The 17,105-nt window shown below is 35.3% G+C and overlaps 1 protein-coding gene and 1 pseudogene across 3 annotated transcripts; one reads left to right on the top strand and one right to left on the bottom strand.

Annotated features, from left to right (window-relative positions):
• Positions 1-3,447: 3,447 nt before the first annotated feature.
• On the top strand, positions 3,448-13,333 carry LOC114258197 (mitogen-activated protein kinase kinase kinase YODA). 3 transcript variants are annotated; one of them, XM_028198095.2, is made up of 12 exons: positions 3,448-3,777; positions 5,586-6,348; positions 6,611-7,312; positions 7,624-7,711; positions 7,860-7,922; positions 8,254-8,414; positions 8,548-8,623; positions 8,964-9,023; positions 9,113-9,217; positions 9,461-9,700; positions 11,861-11,952; positions 12,122-13,333. In XM_028198095.2, the coding sequence occupies exons 2-12, from the start codon at positions 5,795-5,797 to the stop codon at positions 12,636-12,638; spliced, it is 2,658 nt and encodes an 885-aa protein (XP_028053896.2). In that variant the 5' UTR covers positions 3,448-3,777; positions 5,586-5,794; the 3' UTR covers positions 12,639-13,333. The 3 variants fall into 3 exon arrangements, with proteins under 3 accessions (XP_028053896.2, XP_028053897.2, XP_028053898.2); XM_028198096.2 differs by having other exon boundaries at positions 3,477-3,777; positions 5,633-6,348; XM_028198097.2 differs by having other exon boundaries at positions 3,486-3,777; positions 5,639-6,348.
• A 1,582-nt stretch (positions 13,334-14,915) lies between these two features.
• Positions 14,916-15,401, bottom strand: LOC145797622 (xyloglucan galactosyltransferase XLT2 pseudogene; annotated as a pseudogene).
• Positions 15,402-17,105: the final 1,704 nt, after the last annotated feature.

Here is a 17,105-nt window from a genome sequence, read left to right on the forward strand (position 1 = left end):
TTTTCCCAAACAAGCTCTAATTCTATTTAACAATTTAGACTCTCTTTAGCATGATAGTTTTGGCTAATTTAACCAATTACAAGATAAAATAGATTAAAAAAATTAATAAGATAAATCATCATATCTAAATCATAATTAATTTATTTTTTCTCTTACAATTAAAAAAAAAAAATCAAAAGTTTACCCTATACAAAAAACTTGTAGTTAGACTAAAATAGTAAAAAAAAAAAGACATGCTATGTCAAATGAAGCTTTAAACTTGTAATTCATCATAGTATCAAAATAAATAATAAATTTTTATGTATTAATCACAAAATTTTTAGGTGAATTAATAATAAAAAATGTATAAGATTTGGTATAGGGAACCATAAGGGATTTGCTTAGTGTGTGTAATTTGGAGGTGTGCTTCCTCCAAGTCACAGGTTTTACTCTCGCTATTATAAATTCCTTAGCCCCGTTTATTTTTAAAGGTAGAATGGAGGAAATTCATAGTGAAGAGACTAATAGTGAGGGGATTGTTAATGAGGAGATTAAGTAAAATTGTATTTGTTTTGATGATAGTTGTTGGTGTAGGGATTGTTAAATTATTTTTATATAAAATAAATATAAAATAATAAAACAAATAAAAAAAATGCCCAACATGTAAAAAATTTAAAAAAGAATTGTCCGATGGACTATTTTTCTAATACCAAGTGTTGGAGGTCCATTCGAATCTCCTCTCTATCTCTTAAAACAAACACAAAGATATTGGATCCGCCTTACTATCAATCCCAATCTCTTCTCTATAACCCCAAACAAACAAAGCTTTTGAGTTTACGCTTTTTTTCGATCCACGTGAAAGGAGAGTTTTTGTGTGAGTTCTAGAAATAGTCAAGGTACCTGTAAATTGACTCGAATATTTGATCATAAAATTGTTTTTTTTTTTAAAAAAAAAAAAACTGCTATAATGGACAAACAAATTAAAGCACAATTTCATAAGCAACGTACGACCTAAAAAAAACATATATTTTTTGTTGAAAAAATATCGACATAATTACAAGTTAATACAAATGAGAATCTAACTACTTTTCTTAGCAAAGCATCCCAAAAGTGGAAGAGACTTCTTATTATCTTCACTTATCTTCTCTTATCTTCTTCCCTTCGTTAATTTATTGAAAATAGAGAAAAAAAATTACAAGAAAAAAAAAGAAAAAAGAAAGAAAGATGCAAATCATTTGACTCCAAGTTGTAATTAAGTTGCCAAAAAGTAAAATTGCAATATAAAATAATACCTTTATGGTAGAAATATTAGGATTATGGTGCTAAAAACTACCATTTTTAAGAGTAAATAAGCATTATATTATATCGGGTTTGAATCGAGTTTGTATTATATAATAAAAGCATATATCACTATGTCAAAATTGAGCTTTAGTTGCGGTTGTTTACCGCCGTTAAAGGATATAAAACCGCTGTTAAAGCCTTTAACGGCAGTAATTTATGACCGCCGTTTATACTTGTGTCGGAAAAGGTACAACCATCATAAAAGAGTAAATTATCGTTGTTAAAAATCGACCAAAAACGGTAATATAGGACAAAAAACGGCGGTTATTTACCGACGTAAATAGGTTCAAATTTTTTAAAAAATAATTATCTCTTCTTGCACCCTAGGTCTCGAACCCTTGACCTCTAATCCATACACACCAACCACTCCACCATAGTCATTCTACATGAAATATATTCCCTAACTAAATATTTAAACATTAATTTTGCTTTATTGTAGATGGTCATGTTCAACCTCTGGCCGCGCGTGGTCACCACTCGCCGGAGTTTCTGCCGAAGCTCTGCTAACAAAGACCGCTGTCATTAACGGTGGTAATGAGAGGGCTTTAGCGACGGTTTCGTTACCGCCGTTAAAAGAGGGCTTTAGTGGCAGTTTTTTTAACGGCGGTTTCATTACTGCCGTTAAAGATATTTTAGCGGCGGTTTTTTTAATGACGGTAACGAAACCGCCGTTAAAGATACATTAACGGCGGTAACGAAACCGCCGTTAAAAACACCGCCGTTAATACCCTGTTTTGGCGTAGTGTATGTTATTTTTAGCTTAGCTCAACCAGACGTCAAACTTATCTAGCCTCTCTAATCTGATTTTAAAAAAATATTTAAATCCCAAGTTTGTTTTAACTCAATAAATTTTGGGTGAATTACATTAATAGTTCCTATAGTTTGGAACTTGTGACACTTTGGTCCCTAACTTTTCAATTGTGACACATTTAATCATGAATTTTGAATCTTATTTCAAATAAGGACAATTGAAAATATTATTAGATTTTTCAAGGGTAAAATCCTCAATTTAATAAAATATAAACTAATTTGACAAAAATAAATATCAAACAAATATTTTTGAATTTTTAAAAATTATTTCTACCGACTTAAAATAAAATTATGTAAAATTAATAAATCTTCTAGACATTTTTTTTACCAAATTAATTTGTATTATGTGTTTGGATGATGATCAAGTAAAATTAATTTTTAAAAATTAATCATGCAATTTTTATTAATTTTTATCAATTTTACATAATTTTATTATCGGTGGATAAAAATAATTTTAAAAAAATTAAAAATATTTTTTTGACATTTATTTTTGTCAAATTAGTTTATATTTTATCAAATTGATGATTTTGTCATTGAAATTAAACAATGATATCTTCAATTACAAATGTGTCACAATTGAAAAGTCAAGAACTAAAGTGATACAAGTCCCAAACTATAGGGACTATTAGCGTAATTTACCCATATTTTTTTGTTGGTCTTGAAGACCTATTAAATTATTTAAATGTTTTAATAATTATTTAAATTTAAAACATTAACAAAATTTAATTGTAAAATAAATATGATCTTTTAATAAATGTTTTAATTTAAATTCTAAAAAAAAATATATACTTTTCTTATCTTCAATTATCTCTTAATTTATTTCACAACTAAATAAAATAATGTAAAAATTAAATTAAGTCAAAAGGATTGTAAAAATTAAAAAGATAAATTATAAATACATCTCTTAAAGTTTAATTAAAATACGAATCGCCTTCTGTGCTTTTGGAAATTACATTTCACTTTTTGAGATTTCTAATTTCATAACAAATCGCTCATTTTATTAATAAATCATCAAGTCAATTAATAATTTTTAATTATATTAGAAAAGTAATTTTATTGTTATATAGGAAAGTAATTATAAATTTTATTTTTTTAGTTAATTTTGTTAAATAAAATTTTTTAATAAGAAGGTATTTATAATTTTTAAATCACAAAAGATAATCTACACTTAAAGTAAATCCCTAAAAGTGTATTTGTAATTTTCTCAAATTAAAAAATTACCATAAGGGATTTTCATGAATCTATCAAATTGGGCTTGCAAATAAATAAAAAAATAAAAAGTGCTACTAATTAATGTGATATTCTTACATTATTATTAATCTAATTTTTATAATTGTATTAAAGTCATCACTCTCAGACAACACTTGTGTGTGTACTCGGACATTCTAGATACAAACACGCACACCTCTCTCTCTTTCCTCTTTTTCTCTCTCTACGTTTCTTCAATCTCTCTCTCTCTCTCACTCACAGTGCTTTCGCTACGCGATCTCTTCAGTAACCCCACAATTCCAAGCTTTCCAAACTTTCTCTTCCTCTCTCTTTCTACTGAGATTTCTAGGGTTTTGCTTTTGCATTTCCTGGGTTGATTCACATTCCATATCAGAGATTAGCTCATGTGCTTGAGCGATGTGACGATTCGAATTCGAGGTGAGTTTTCGCTAACCTTATCGAGGTTTTAGTGTAATCACTGGAAGTTGAAAAGTTTTATCTGTTTGTTTTTCATTCTATGGTTAGATCTGTGTTGTAAGACTGTGTTTTGTTTGAAGTAGTTGAGATCAAGCTGATTTCTGACCTAAAAAGGGAAACAAACTAGTTAGAATCAATTGATGAACTGTGTAGTTGTTTGTTTGATTGGCAAGAAAACTTAGAGAAAGAAAACAATAGAACGTTGAATCTTGATCCTTGCTTTTTATGTTGGTCTGGTTTGAGACAAATCGAAGAAACCCAATTTAGTTATTTATACCAGATGTTTAATGCTTAAACTGTGTCTGGAACCATATTCTTTTAGAAATGGGATTTCAAAAAGGAAAAGGAGAGGAATGGATTTTTTAGGAATTCCCTTTTTATATGTTTGGTACTAATTGGAATTAAGAGGAAATGATTCTATTTTTCTGTTTGGTTTGATGTAGAATTGAAAAGTGGGAAAATTTAGATGATCCCTATTAGCTAGTTGGGAACTTGTAAGAAGGGGAGGGTAGTGTGGGTAAATGGGATTAGATAAGATTTTGTTCATTTCAATTCCCTTGAAATCTTACCATTTTTCATGAGATTTCAATATTCCTTTTGTTTCCTTTCAAATCCCTTTTTAAATTCCATTCTTTCCAAACATACCAAATTCCATGAAACCCCACCATTCCAAACACACTGATTTTGAGACTGACTTCTTTTTTTTTTTTTTCTTGTTGCCACAAAGGATAGAATCAAATGTTGGACATGTCGGAATGGGAAAAAGTGATAATGATGCAGAAAATGGTTTCAAGTGCACATTTTTTTAGACATGTTTTTCAAAACAAATCAAGAGAATTTTCAGGTTTTTCCAAAACTGTAAAAAGCTGTTTTGTGGAACATTAAATTAAAATAATGCATTATTTGAAGTTTTGGTGATCTCTATTTTTGGAGAAGATTGACTGTTTGAAAAAGTTCTTTGTGAAACCCAACGTATGTGGGCCTTGTATTATGTTCTTTCCGATGTTTTGTCTACACCCAAATAGAGCACAAATATTTATGGTGTAAAGAAGCTAATACAAGCTACATCATGCTAATAAAAAATATGTTTTGAATGTTATCTGACTATCTATAAATAGCTTGGAATGATTTATGGTGGTGACATAATGCATGGGGGGAGCCATGTTATGAAGAAATTTGGAAATATATTAAAACATTGTAGTTCAGTGCTGCTACTTTTCAGAAAAAAGTGGTAATGAAGTCAAATGTGGTCATGATAATTATTCAATGAGGAAAATATGATGTGAAACCAGAAAAGTTTAAGTTTTCAAGGCTTTGTTTGATTCTCAGTAAGAAAGAGATGGTCACCTTCTTTCTTGATCATTTTTTAGTACTTTTCATTTCTTTTTCCTTAATCTTGACTGAACTGAAAAAGAAGGGGAGCTATGAGGTTACCTAGGAGAAGAAATCTTACTTTAGCTTAACTATTGATAGAATGTGATAGAATGTGCAAGGGGTTCATAATCACTTATTAACTAAAGAACTCATGGATTGCAACATTACAGTTCTTTAGTTAAGAATGAAGAACAAGTCCAAATTGCTACAACATTTTAAAGATTTTTCCTTTTTTTTTTCCTTCAAAATAATCAAAAAAATTCTAAACAAATTAGATTTATACATCCCAAGGGCTACGTGTGACACTATGGTGTCTGATTTGATCATATAACCTTTGAGTACTTGCTTTTATTTTATTTTACCATTATCTTTTAATGGGTTGTATTTATGTGCAGTTATTCTAAACAGTGTATGAGTTCTGCTTGATGTTTCACAATTTTAGTTGCAGCCGTTCAGAAAGTCATTGCTTGACTAAAGAATAAACAGCATGTCATGAGCTATAATGATGGGAGATGTGGTTAGTTACTTTTCGACAGTTATACATTAGGTTATTGTTGGGGAGCGGATATTACCATCAATTTTGTACCTGTAAGTGTAAAAAAACATGCCTCAATGGTGGGGGAAATCATCATCTAAAGCAGCAAAGAAGAAAACAAGCGAGAGTTTCATTGATTCATTACACCGAAAATTTAAGATTCCATCTGAATGTAAACCTGCCAGTAGATCAGGAGCGTCTCGAAGACACAGCAGTGACACAGTTTCAGAAAAGGGGTCTCATTCCAGAGCAGAATCAAGGTCACCATCACCTTCTAAACAAGTATCAAGGTGTCATAGTTTTATTGATAGGCCTCATGCCCATCCACTTCCGCTTCCAGGTGTGCACCCTGCTAACATAAGTCGTACAGATTCTGGAATCAGTGTATCGACAAAGCCAAGATTGGAGAAAGGTTCCAAGCCATCATTATTTCTGCCTCTCCCAAGACCTGCATGCATCCGGAACAGGCCAGACCCTACAGATTTAGATGGAGATGCAGTCGCCGCTTCTTTTTCTAGTGAATGCTCTATGGAGAGTGATGATCCTGCTGACTCACGGCAACGTAGTCCCCTGGCATCTGACTATGAAAATGGTAGCAGAACTGCTACAGGGAGTCCTTCCAGGTGAGTTTGCATGTGAAAGGACAAAAACCATGATATTTACTGTTGGCAATTGTGTTTTCTTTTTCTTCTTCTTCTTCTTCTTCTCTCTCTCTCTCTATCTTTTCTTTTTTTCGTTCTTTTCTTTTTTTAATTTTTAAACTCAAGTGGCCATTTTGTTGAGTTTTTTAAGGCAACCTATTGTTATTCCTTTTTTATTAGATATATAAATTCTCACGGTGTATGTATATTTCATCCCTGACTTGTTTACTCATTTTTGCTGAAGCATGATGGTGAAGGACCAGTCCTCTGTCACGGAAATAAAGTTGGGGGAGGCAATAAAGCCAGCAAATCAGGTCTCTCTTTCATCGCCTAGAAGGAGGCCTTTGAGCAATCATGTGTCAAATCTGCAGGTCCCTTGTCATGGTACTTTCTGCAGTGCTCCAGATAGCTCAATGTCAAGTCCTTCCAGAAGTCCAATGAGAGCATTTGGAACCGAGCAAGTTATAAATTCTGCTTTCTGGGCTGGAAAGACGTATCCAGATCTTCCTTTACTTGGATCTGGTCATTGCTCCAGCCCGGGCTCAGGGCACAATTCAGGGCATAATTCAATGGGAGGCGATATGTCAGGACAATTTCTTTGGCAGCCCAGCAGGGGTAGCCCAGAATATTCACCAATTCCTAGTCCCCGGATGACTAGCCCTGGCCGCAGCTCGAGAATTCATAGTGGTGCTGTCACACCACTTCATCCTAGAGCTGTAGGGGCAGCCACTGATGATGGGAAACAACAAAGTCACTGGTTGCCTCGTCCACCTGTTACAATTTCAAACTCTTCTCCATACTCTCATTCAAATTCAGCAGCAACATCTCCCTCCGTGCCACGAAGTCCAGGAAGGGCAGAGAATCCAACCAGTCCTGGTTCTCGCTGGAAAAAAGGAAAGTTGCTGGGTAGAGGCACATTTGGGCACGTTTATGTTGGTTTTAATAGGTAGAACCAAATTATTAATACTCTCAGCCCTTCATGATTTTCTTTTCTTTTCTTTTTCTTTTCATTTACTTCTCATGCATAGCAATACTGTGTATCATCATTTGATTTTGTGTTTAGTTTTACTTAAAACGGAGGCAAGTTATCATGTACATGAACTTTCTTATGTTAAACATTACCCTGCCAAATGTGGTGTGCTTCCTGCCATCCAATGTGTTTGATTACAGTTGCTTGTGTATTTTTTTTAATGCATTCTCTCAAATTTTGTTCACTGATTGAGTTTTTTATATCTCACCTTATCCTCACCATTATAGTGAAAGTGGTGAAATGTGTGCAATGAAGGAGGTTACATTATTCTCAGATGACGCAAAGTCAAAGGAAAGTGCAAAGCAGCTGGGACAAGTAAGTTTGGTACTCATAAATTTAATTGAGGTTCTCTGCAGGATAAGGCTTCTTGTTTTTCATCAGAAATTAGTTCTCTTTTTGCTTGTTTTGGTGTAATTTCTATTAACTGTTGGATGGAAGTACTTATGTTGAGTGTCTCTGACAGGAAATTGCTTTATTGAGTCGGTTAAGGCATCCTAATATTGTGCAGTATTACGGGTCTGAATCAGTAAGTTTTATGCTTTCCATTTACTATTGTTGATTTTAAAAATGGGTAATGCTTTTTTTTTTTTTGTAACATGTATTTTGATGAATGTCATTATTTCCAGAAGTTATTTTGATATTCTGAAACAGAGACTCATTAAGTGATGCTAACTACTAAAAAAAATTTCTGATACAGTTTCCCATGGACCATAATTTGGGGCATTTATGGAAATTGCTTAGTTGATAGGCTGGACTACACATTTGATATTGCATCTTATAGAGAAGTATATTTTTATTTGTCACTTCCAGAAATCTTTTGATCTAACACTATCTCTGAACTTATGTTTCTTGAGCAGGTAGGTGATAAACTTTATATTTATTTGGAGTATGTGTCTGGTGGTTCCATCTACAAGCTTCTTCAAGACTATGGGCAGTTCGGCGAATTAGCAATTCGTAGTTATACTAAACAAATCCTGTCAGGGCTTGCTTATTTACATGCTAAAAATACAGTCCATAGGTGAATCCAGTTAACCTTTTTTATTTAGTTATGTGGACCATTATTCATCCAGCTACTATATTCTAGAGTTGGCATTAGTTTCTCAGCAGCAGACATTAATCATCTTTTTATTTATGCTGTATCTCATGTGCAGGGATATTAAAGGAGCAAATATCCTTGTGGACCCAAATGGCCGTATCAAATTGGCTGATTTTGGAATGGCAAAGCATGTAAGTCTAGGCAGCAATATGTATATACTCGTGAAATGTAATCAAACCAATTGAGTATTAGTTATGTTTGAGTTGAGTACTAAATTGTGTGCGTGTGTGTGTGCGCACGAGCACAAATATTATTATTCATTGAGTTTACACAAGCAGAGATTTAAAAAAAAAATAGATGTAGTATGCTTTGCCATTTACTGTTATAGCCTGTCATATACTTTGAATTAAATTATTTCTGTTTGCTAGATATTTCATAGCAAGTGTCAACCAATGCTTGCCATTAAACCATGAGATCGCCTGTTGAAATCCATCCTCCTAGAAAATATAATGGCATCCTTTAAATTTGCAGATCGCTGGGCAGTCATGTCCATTATCATTTAAGGGAAGTCCTTACTGGATGGCACCTGAGGTCAGAATATAATTATGTAGCCTTAATTTTTTGGTTATGACACGGTTTGCAGTTATATTTCTCACCTCCTTTTTTCCATTTTCACCCAGGTTATAAGGAATTCAAGTGGTAACCTTGCTGTTGATATATGGAGTCTTGGATGCACTGTTTTGGAAATGGCTACCTCAAAACCACCGTGGAGCCAGTATGAAGGGGTCAGTAATTTGGATACAAATATTCGTAATTTGTGCTTTTCTTTAGACATTTATTTATAAAAAATCAGTTAAGTAGAGTACTGTATGTACATCTGAAGTATACATCTTAATCAGAATTCTTACATTCCTACTTATCAAAAATAAAATGAAATCAGAATTCTTACATTCCAAGTCTGCAGATTATCTGATAGAGATCTGTTCTTTCCTCTTACTATGTGATGTTTTGAATCTTCTGGCCTGAAGGTGGCAGCCATGTTTAAGATTGGTAATAGTAAAGACCTCCCTGCAATTCCTGATAACCTCTCAGAAGAAGGAAAGAATTTTGTGAGGCAGTGTTTGCAACGTAATCCACTGCATCGTCCTACAGCTGCTCAACTTTTGGGGCACCCTTTTGTGAAAAATGCTGCACCTTTGGAAAGACCAATTATAGATCATAAGCACACAGATCCACCTGCTGGGGTTACAAATGGAGTGAAATCTCTGGTACATTCATCTTTTTATGTTTTTTCCTTTTACGGCTGCTAAGGTCAAAAGGATGCCATCTCACGATATCAAGTTTGTGTACATGAAATCCTTCTGTTTATTTTGATAATGAAATCATTTTTACCATAAATGTCATGTTAGTCACTTTTTTGTTGCTAAAGTTACTCATTGACTTGGAACTCAACTTCTTAGGTCCTTTTTCTTTTTGTGGTTTTTTGCTTTTCCTATAGAGCTGTGTTTGAGTTTGAAGGAGAAAAGATATGTGATGAAATAGAGTTAGAGAATCTAGAGTCTAGACCATGCTAAATCTGAGTAATGGAACTTTGGAGGATCCAGTGAGTGAAACTCCAGTTGGAATAGGAAGAGAAGGGTCAAATTCTCACTTAGTAGATGGTGTTTTATTTGGTAAGTGTAAACTTAAGAATGGTAGTGACACACCAGCAGTTTTCTGGAGATGAGGGATGTGGAGCATTTAGGGTTGCAAACGAGCTAAAGCTTTATTGAGCTTGAGCTCGGCTCAGCTTGTTAATATCAATGAAACTCGAGCTCGGATTGATAAGATTTTTTTTAATATTATTTATATTATTTAAATAAAATCATTTAAATAAAAATATAATTAATATTATTTAATATATAAATAATGTATTTTTATTATTATTTATTATATAATTTAAATAAAGATAAACGAGCCAAGTTTATTCGAGCTCGAGCTCGACTCGTTTACTAAACGAGCCAAGCCGAACTTGTTCATGAACAGCTCGGTTCATTTGCAGCCCTAGGGGCATTGTTAGTGTACTCACTTAACACGTACTGCTGTTAGACCAATGAGGTCAACCATCAACCACTTAAACATGGGAACTAAATGATTGTTGTTCTGTTTACAATGACTTAAGTAGGAGTATTATTTATTAGGTTGACTTGTGAGACTAGATTGCAACCATAGAAATGATGATGATGGTTTTAAATGAAGTCATCTATATATATACATTTGGAAAATCACGTCAGAGTGAGTTTATCAGTTCATTTATCAGACATTTATGTTATTCACTATAACGGAATGCTAAGAAGCATGTCCACTGCTACGGATTCAAAACACAACAATTTAAAAAAAAAAAAGAAAAAAAGAAAAGAAAAAAAAAAAAGAAGAAAAAAAGATACAAGACATGGTGGGGATATGGCAAAAAATATATTTTTACTTTCTATGTATATGAATATAAATTTAGGGTTAGGGCACATAGATATTGGAGGCATCAATGTACATGCTTCTTCTTCTTTTTTCACTTTCCCCCTCTTTGTTTCTATATATTTTATTTTGACCCCAATCATTTTTCTAAAATCATATGGGATATGTGTGTCTTTAAAGTGTTTCCAAAGTGTCTTTCAAAAAGTAATAATTAAAATTGATACGCTACTTGATGTGTCCGACACGTGTTGGACACGGACACTGCACCCTTTTTGAAGTGACCATGCTTCATAGATAGAATGTGTATGTATTAATATAATGCATCATGTTTTTTGCTCACGTCGAATCTCTCCTGTGAAAAAGCTTAATTTGTTAGGGACATAATTAATCTGTTGTTGCCTCAAAGAAGTATTTTCCAATGTCATCCTTGTCAAAAGTGGGAGACACTCAAGTTCCAAGGAAAAACAATTAATTCACTTTTTGTGGTAAGGGGTGCATCTTTAAAACAAATGCTTTGACTTTTTTATAGCAAACAAAGTTTTTGGTTGTGGTTTTGGTTATTTTTATTTTAAATTTTTCTTAGAGGGGGTTGGGGAGATGCGATGGAGAGCAAGATACTCATTTTTGGGATGGTGCAGAATGAATTACTGTAGATTAGACTATATCTTTAATCTAAGATCCAAATGAATGATTGTAAAGCATTATTATTTTGTAGATCTCCTAATATGTATTATAGAAAGGTTCATGACAAAATATTATTTCTTCATCTCTTGTTTTGATCAAAAGTTCTTGAAGTTTTACCCTTTACTCAAGTAGTCTGCTCTTTGCCAAGTTGCTTGAGAACTATGCCAATCATACCATTGCTCTATTTTGCCCCAGCCTTCCTTGTCAAGCAGCTCTTTAATAAGTTTTTGGCAAGGTGCTATTAGTAAAAGAAGCATTTTCTCACTTTATATTTTTATTTTTAAAACCTTCAGGGGATTGGACATGGAAGAAATACTTCAAAATTGGATTCAGAAAGACTTGCTATCCATTCATCAAGAGTTTCTAGATCTGGTCTACATTCCAGGTCTCTCTCTCTCTCACTGATGAGCAACCTGTGCACCATCATGCTACATGCTTAATCTATTGTGTGGAGATATACTAATTTAAATTATGCTTATGTTTTCTATATTATTAGTTCTTTTAAAGATAACAACAAAACCTTAACTGTCTGATCTCACTCTTCTGATCTCCAGCGAAATTCAAATCCCAAGGAACATATCATGCCCAGTCTCTCCGATTGGGAGCCCTCTTTTATATCCACGATCACCACAACATTTGAATGGAAGATTGTCTCCTTCGCCTATATCTAGCCCGCGTACTGCGTCAGGCTCATCCACGCCTCTCACAGGCGGAAGTGGTTCCATCCCATTTCATCACCTTAATCAATCTGTTTATTTGCAAGAGGGCTTTGGAAGCCAGCCAAATCCCCAGCAGAATCCCTACATTAATAGCCCATCCTATCATAGTCCAAACCATGATATATTTCGAGGGATGCAATCAGGATCACACATTTTCAGGGAACACTTGTCTGGTGAAAGTGAGGCTCATGGAAAGCATTTTGGAAGACCTATTCATGGGGAATTATATGATGGACAGTCGGTCTTGGCTGATCGTGTGAGTCAGCAGCTATTGAGGGAACAAGTGAAGTTGAGTCCATCTCTGGACCTCAGTTCCTGCTCTCTGTTGCCTGATCGGACAAACGGAATGTAACTTTGTTTGTTGCTATGGATCATGGTTCAGGGAAAGCTCGCCAGACCTCTGTTTGTTTTCAGGTTTAGAAGATTTATTTATTTGTCATATTACTGACTGTGAAAGAAGCTAATTGTACAATAAGGACCCAAGATGGGAAAATGAGAAACTATGCAATGGGATAAGATTTTTGGAAGATGAGGGCTCACCCGCAGTGATGAATGTACACCCATTTGTTCAAGTGAAGCCTGCTTCCCGGCAAACAGAAGATGATGATGCTACATCGGCTTGTACAAAGTTAAGAGCTCTTAAGCCTTAATCTGACGCTTGACTGATCTGAAAGTACGAATGATGATTTTGATGAGGAGAAGATAGCTTTGAACGATTAAATGTAGAGCAGATCCTTCGTAAGAGAACAAACTGTAAGTCACATGGGAAGAGAGGAGCAAGCTAGAAAGTAGTTTCGATAATTATTTTTGGGGGTGAAACTGCTGTATAGAAAATGGGGAAACTGAATTAGGCTGGACATTGTGATTGTGTTGATAAGGCAGTTGCAGATTGGCTGAGCCTTAGCTTTTCTTTTTCTCACTACAGCTTATTGCTGGCTAAAAGTTGTAACCCACCAATTTATACTGTTCTACCTGATTTGTTGATTGTATGTTACCATTTCAGGGAATTAAAGAGATCTAATTCAGGAAGTTTCATTTTTCTGCTCATGTGTTTGATTATTTTCCTGGTACAATGGGGGGATGCAGGAAAGAAATTTCTTGAGGCTAGCAATGTACATTGTACAGTTAGTCCAGGGTAAGGAAAAGTAACCGAACAATGACAAAGCCAAAGCCAAAGAGAAATTTGATTGTTTGTTGACGCAATGACTTGCAAGATTAGATTTGAGAGGGGGCATGGGGGTGAAACTGGTGGCCTGCCTTTGAAATTCTTTGGTCTTGTATGGTGTAACCTATTGAGCTGTTTTTAGGTTTTTTTTGTTTTATTTTTTTAAATATTTGTCCGAGTGTTTTATATAACTTACGAGGCATAAATAACTTAAATAAATTAATTATTTGAAAGTTAGAGAATGAATATTTTTAACTTCTAATTTTTTATTGATTATCAATTTTCAACTTGAAAAAAATTGTGCCAAACAGGTTAGATGCAGGTTTTGTTTATAGGGTGTCAATAACGTAAATGATGCTAAAATATTTTACGTATTGTACCCAAATTTGGTCACTATAGCCTTGTGGGTGCCCTACTCTGTAACCTAGTGGACTGAGTTTAGGAGTTTCTGAATGGGATAAAATCAAGATTGGGGTGGAAATGAAAACTCAACAGGGGGTTCGGACTTGGGGGAAGGGTAACCTGACCCAATTATATGTCCTATTTGCTATTACAAAAATATCATATCACATAAAATAATCTTCGAACTTTTTTCTCTTCTATTTTACGTTCTCTATATGCCACATTTCTCTCTTACATCAATGTTGATTAACTATCAAATTTGTAAATTTCAATCCTTATAAATCATTTGTTATCCTAAGCCATGAAGCCACATTTTTAGAATTCGATACAAAATGCAAATCGTAAATGTTTGGGATGTGCTATATAAGCACACTTTTTATCTTTTTTGTGTTACATTATCTCTTTACTTTTCTGTATATTTTTTTCGTAAAAAGTTAAAAAATGCACTTATTTAGATTATCTCAAACAACAATGTATTGGCCTGGTGTGGAGAGTAAAGTCAAGCATGAGGTCTATTAGTGTATTATAGTGTTAGTGTAATATAGTGTAATATATAGCTGTCATACTAATGATGTTGTATACTTTCTGCTTTCGGTGTTAGCATCCTATGTACCACACTTTCCTCTCTATAAAAGAGAGTGATCTGTTCCTTGTAAAACATATCAATAAATACACAATTTATTCTCTCTATACATTTATTTCTACATGGTATCAGAGCTAGGTTAACAACTTAGTAATTCCGCTTCACCGGCGGGCGGCAACCTCGCCTTGGCCGCCCGCCGGACAAACCCAAATTTCCTTAATTTCTTCTTCAATGGCAGATTCTTCAACAACACTTCACTATCGCAGCACCAGATCCGATCACAACCGTTGGATCCCACTTTTCCTCTCATCAATCCAAACCCTTCTCTAGGCTTCGCATACACAAACTTGGGTATAAGCTCTATCACCTTCTCTCTCATCTTCCTCACCTCCTCTCTACTGTACTGCTCCAACACTTTCTTTATCGACAACCCATTCCTCACATGGCGACGGTCGATAAAAACCGAGTAACTCTCCGGTTCACCCGGCAATGCAATCGAACACGGACCTCCTCGTGTAGCTGTCTCCTCTCGGCTGCAAACAGAAGTCCGAGCCGAGAAACGTTTCCAGGCTCGGCGCCCGGCCCACGGCACACTCGGTCTTACCACAGTCGATGAGTCTGCAAGAGTCCGACTCGTTCCCGCACTGGTTCAGTAACAGCGCTCTGAAGTCGTTCTTGAAGTCGGCTCGAGCGCCGCCGACAAAGCAGAAGAGGCTGGACCGGTTCTGGTTCCGGACGAAGCTCTGCCACTCGACGACGTCGGAGTCGGTTCTAGGGTGGAATCCAGTGCAGTAAGGTACACCGACATCGTAATAGTCCCTGGGAGCTCGCTCAATCACGAAGCGAGTGACGTTTCTCATCCCCGCCATGTTGATGAAGCTGGATCCCCAATCGATCTCCGGCTGATCTAACCGCCGGAAATCCCATGTTCTGCAACCCAGCGTGATGAAGTGATCAGACCCCATGAGAGAGAAGCAATGGCTCTAAGCTTAGACAGCATGTACCACCATTGGATGAAGTTCAACAACCCCACCATTATTACTCTGGACTCTCATGCAATGATGGGTTGTACCAACATTTTTTTCAACCCACTCCCTCTCTCTCTGGTCCCTTTCTCTCCATCAGATCCACTTTAATCATATCCATCATTTCCCTTCCTTTATTCCACCGACTCTCTCATATTTTATTAATCTATCAACATCCACACATTTTGTTTTTTTTTTGTTTAATAAAGAGAGAGAGCAAACTCACAACACACACACGGTTGAGAGAGAGAGGACACACACTTCACACCACCTTTTGCACACCCATACCCCTTTTTTTTTTTTTTTAAACCACTCTCCACCAGCACAAAACATGCTCATATGCATACCCAGATCTCTCTCCACTTTATCACATGGGCTTGTCCCCTCTCTCTCCTCTTATCACGTTTGATTTTAAAATCAATTATTTTTATTTGTTTTCTCCAAACTACTTTTACACTCTTTTAAATACTCACATTTATTTTTATTTCCCATCATTTCTTTTAAACTTTTCTTTCCACCACTCTCTTTTAATATTTCTCTTTAACGATTGCATTACTGAATGATGGCTGATTTCATTCCACAAAAAAAAAAAAAAAAAAAATCTATTCACACCCAACTCGTTTTCATTCCACCAACTTGTCATTTCTTCTTGTCGAGATCAACCCCGATCACAATTTTACACACCAAAAAAAAAAAAAAAAAAAAAAAAACCTGTTTCAACCTCAAATAGATTTCTATCTTCACACCTATTTGAGTTTGAGGGGGGGTTATACATATATCATGGTGATCATGGTTACACACCATGCAAACCACTCAAGCTGGTGAGCATGGTTATACACCATGGGAACCACTCAAGCCACCCCATGGCGCACTCCCTAAGTCGCCTCCTTGGTGCACCACCACAAGCTTCTACAACGGTCCGGCATGACCACATAAAACTGTTCCGACATTGATTCTGGTCAGCTTCTACACCGGTCCGGCATGACCCCGTAAACTGTCCCGACATTGATTCCGGTCAGCTTCTACACCGGTCCGGCATGACCCCGTAAACTGTCCCGACATTGATTCCGGTCAGCTTTTACACCGGTCCGGCATGACCCCGTAAACTGTCCCGACATTGATTCTAGTTAGCTTCTACAACGGTCCAGCATGACCCCGTAAACTATCCCGACATTGATTCCGGTTAGCTTCTACAATGGTCTGACACGACCACACAGTGTCTTCTCCAACGGTGTGACACGACCATACCGTGTCTTCAACAACGATTTGACACAACCATACAGTGTCTCCTATCTTATTTTATTTTATTGTCATTTTATTTTCCTGTTTTGTTACTCTCTCCAAACTCAAGTTGGTTAGTACTTATCCTCCTTGAGTTTGAGGGGGGCTATTAGTGTATTATAGTGTTAGTGTAATATATAGCTGTCATACTAATGATGTTGTATACTTTCTGCTTTCGGTGTTAGCATCCTATGTACCACACTTTCCTCTCTATAAAAGAGAGTGATATGTTCCTTGTAAAACATATCAATAAATACACAATTTATTCTCTCTATACATTTATTTCTACAAGGTCAATGTTCATAATTCCAAGGGTGGGGGTAAGGACGACTCCACCTATACCCCCCATCATTACGGTTGTGT

This window comes from Camellia sinensis, chromosome 8 (genome assembly GCF_055761805.1).
Source record: "Camellia sinensis isolate YWXY chromosome 8, ASM5576180v1, whole genome shotgun sequence".
In the NCBI taxonomy this organism is placed as follows: Eukaryota; Viridiplantae; Streptophyta; class Magnoliopsida; order Ericales; family Theaceae; genus Camellia; species Camellia sinensis.

Bases quoted from the DNA above. Each gene is read 5' to 3' on its own strand.
- LOC114258197 (XM_028198095.2), top strand. From the start codon at position 5,795: ATGCCTCAATGGTGGGGGAAATCATCATCTAAAGCAGCAAAGAAGAAA. The intron at 7,712-7,859 runs GTAAGTTTGGTA...TGTCTCTGACAG, and splicing joins GTGCAAAGCAGCTGGGACAA to GAAATTGCTTTATTGAGTCG. The intron at 7,923-8,253 runs GTAAGTTTTATG...TTTCTTGAGCAG, and splicing joins AGTATTACGGGTCTGAATCA to GTAGGTGATAAACTTTATAT.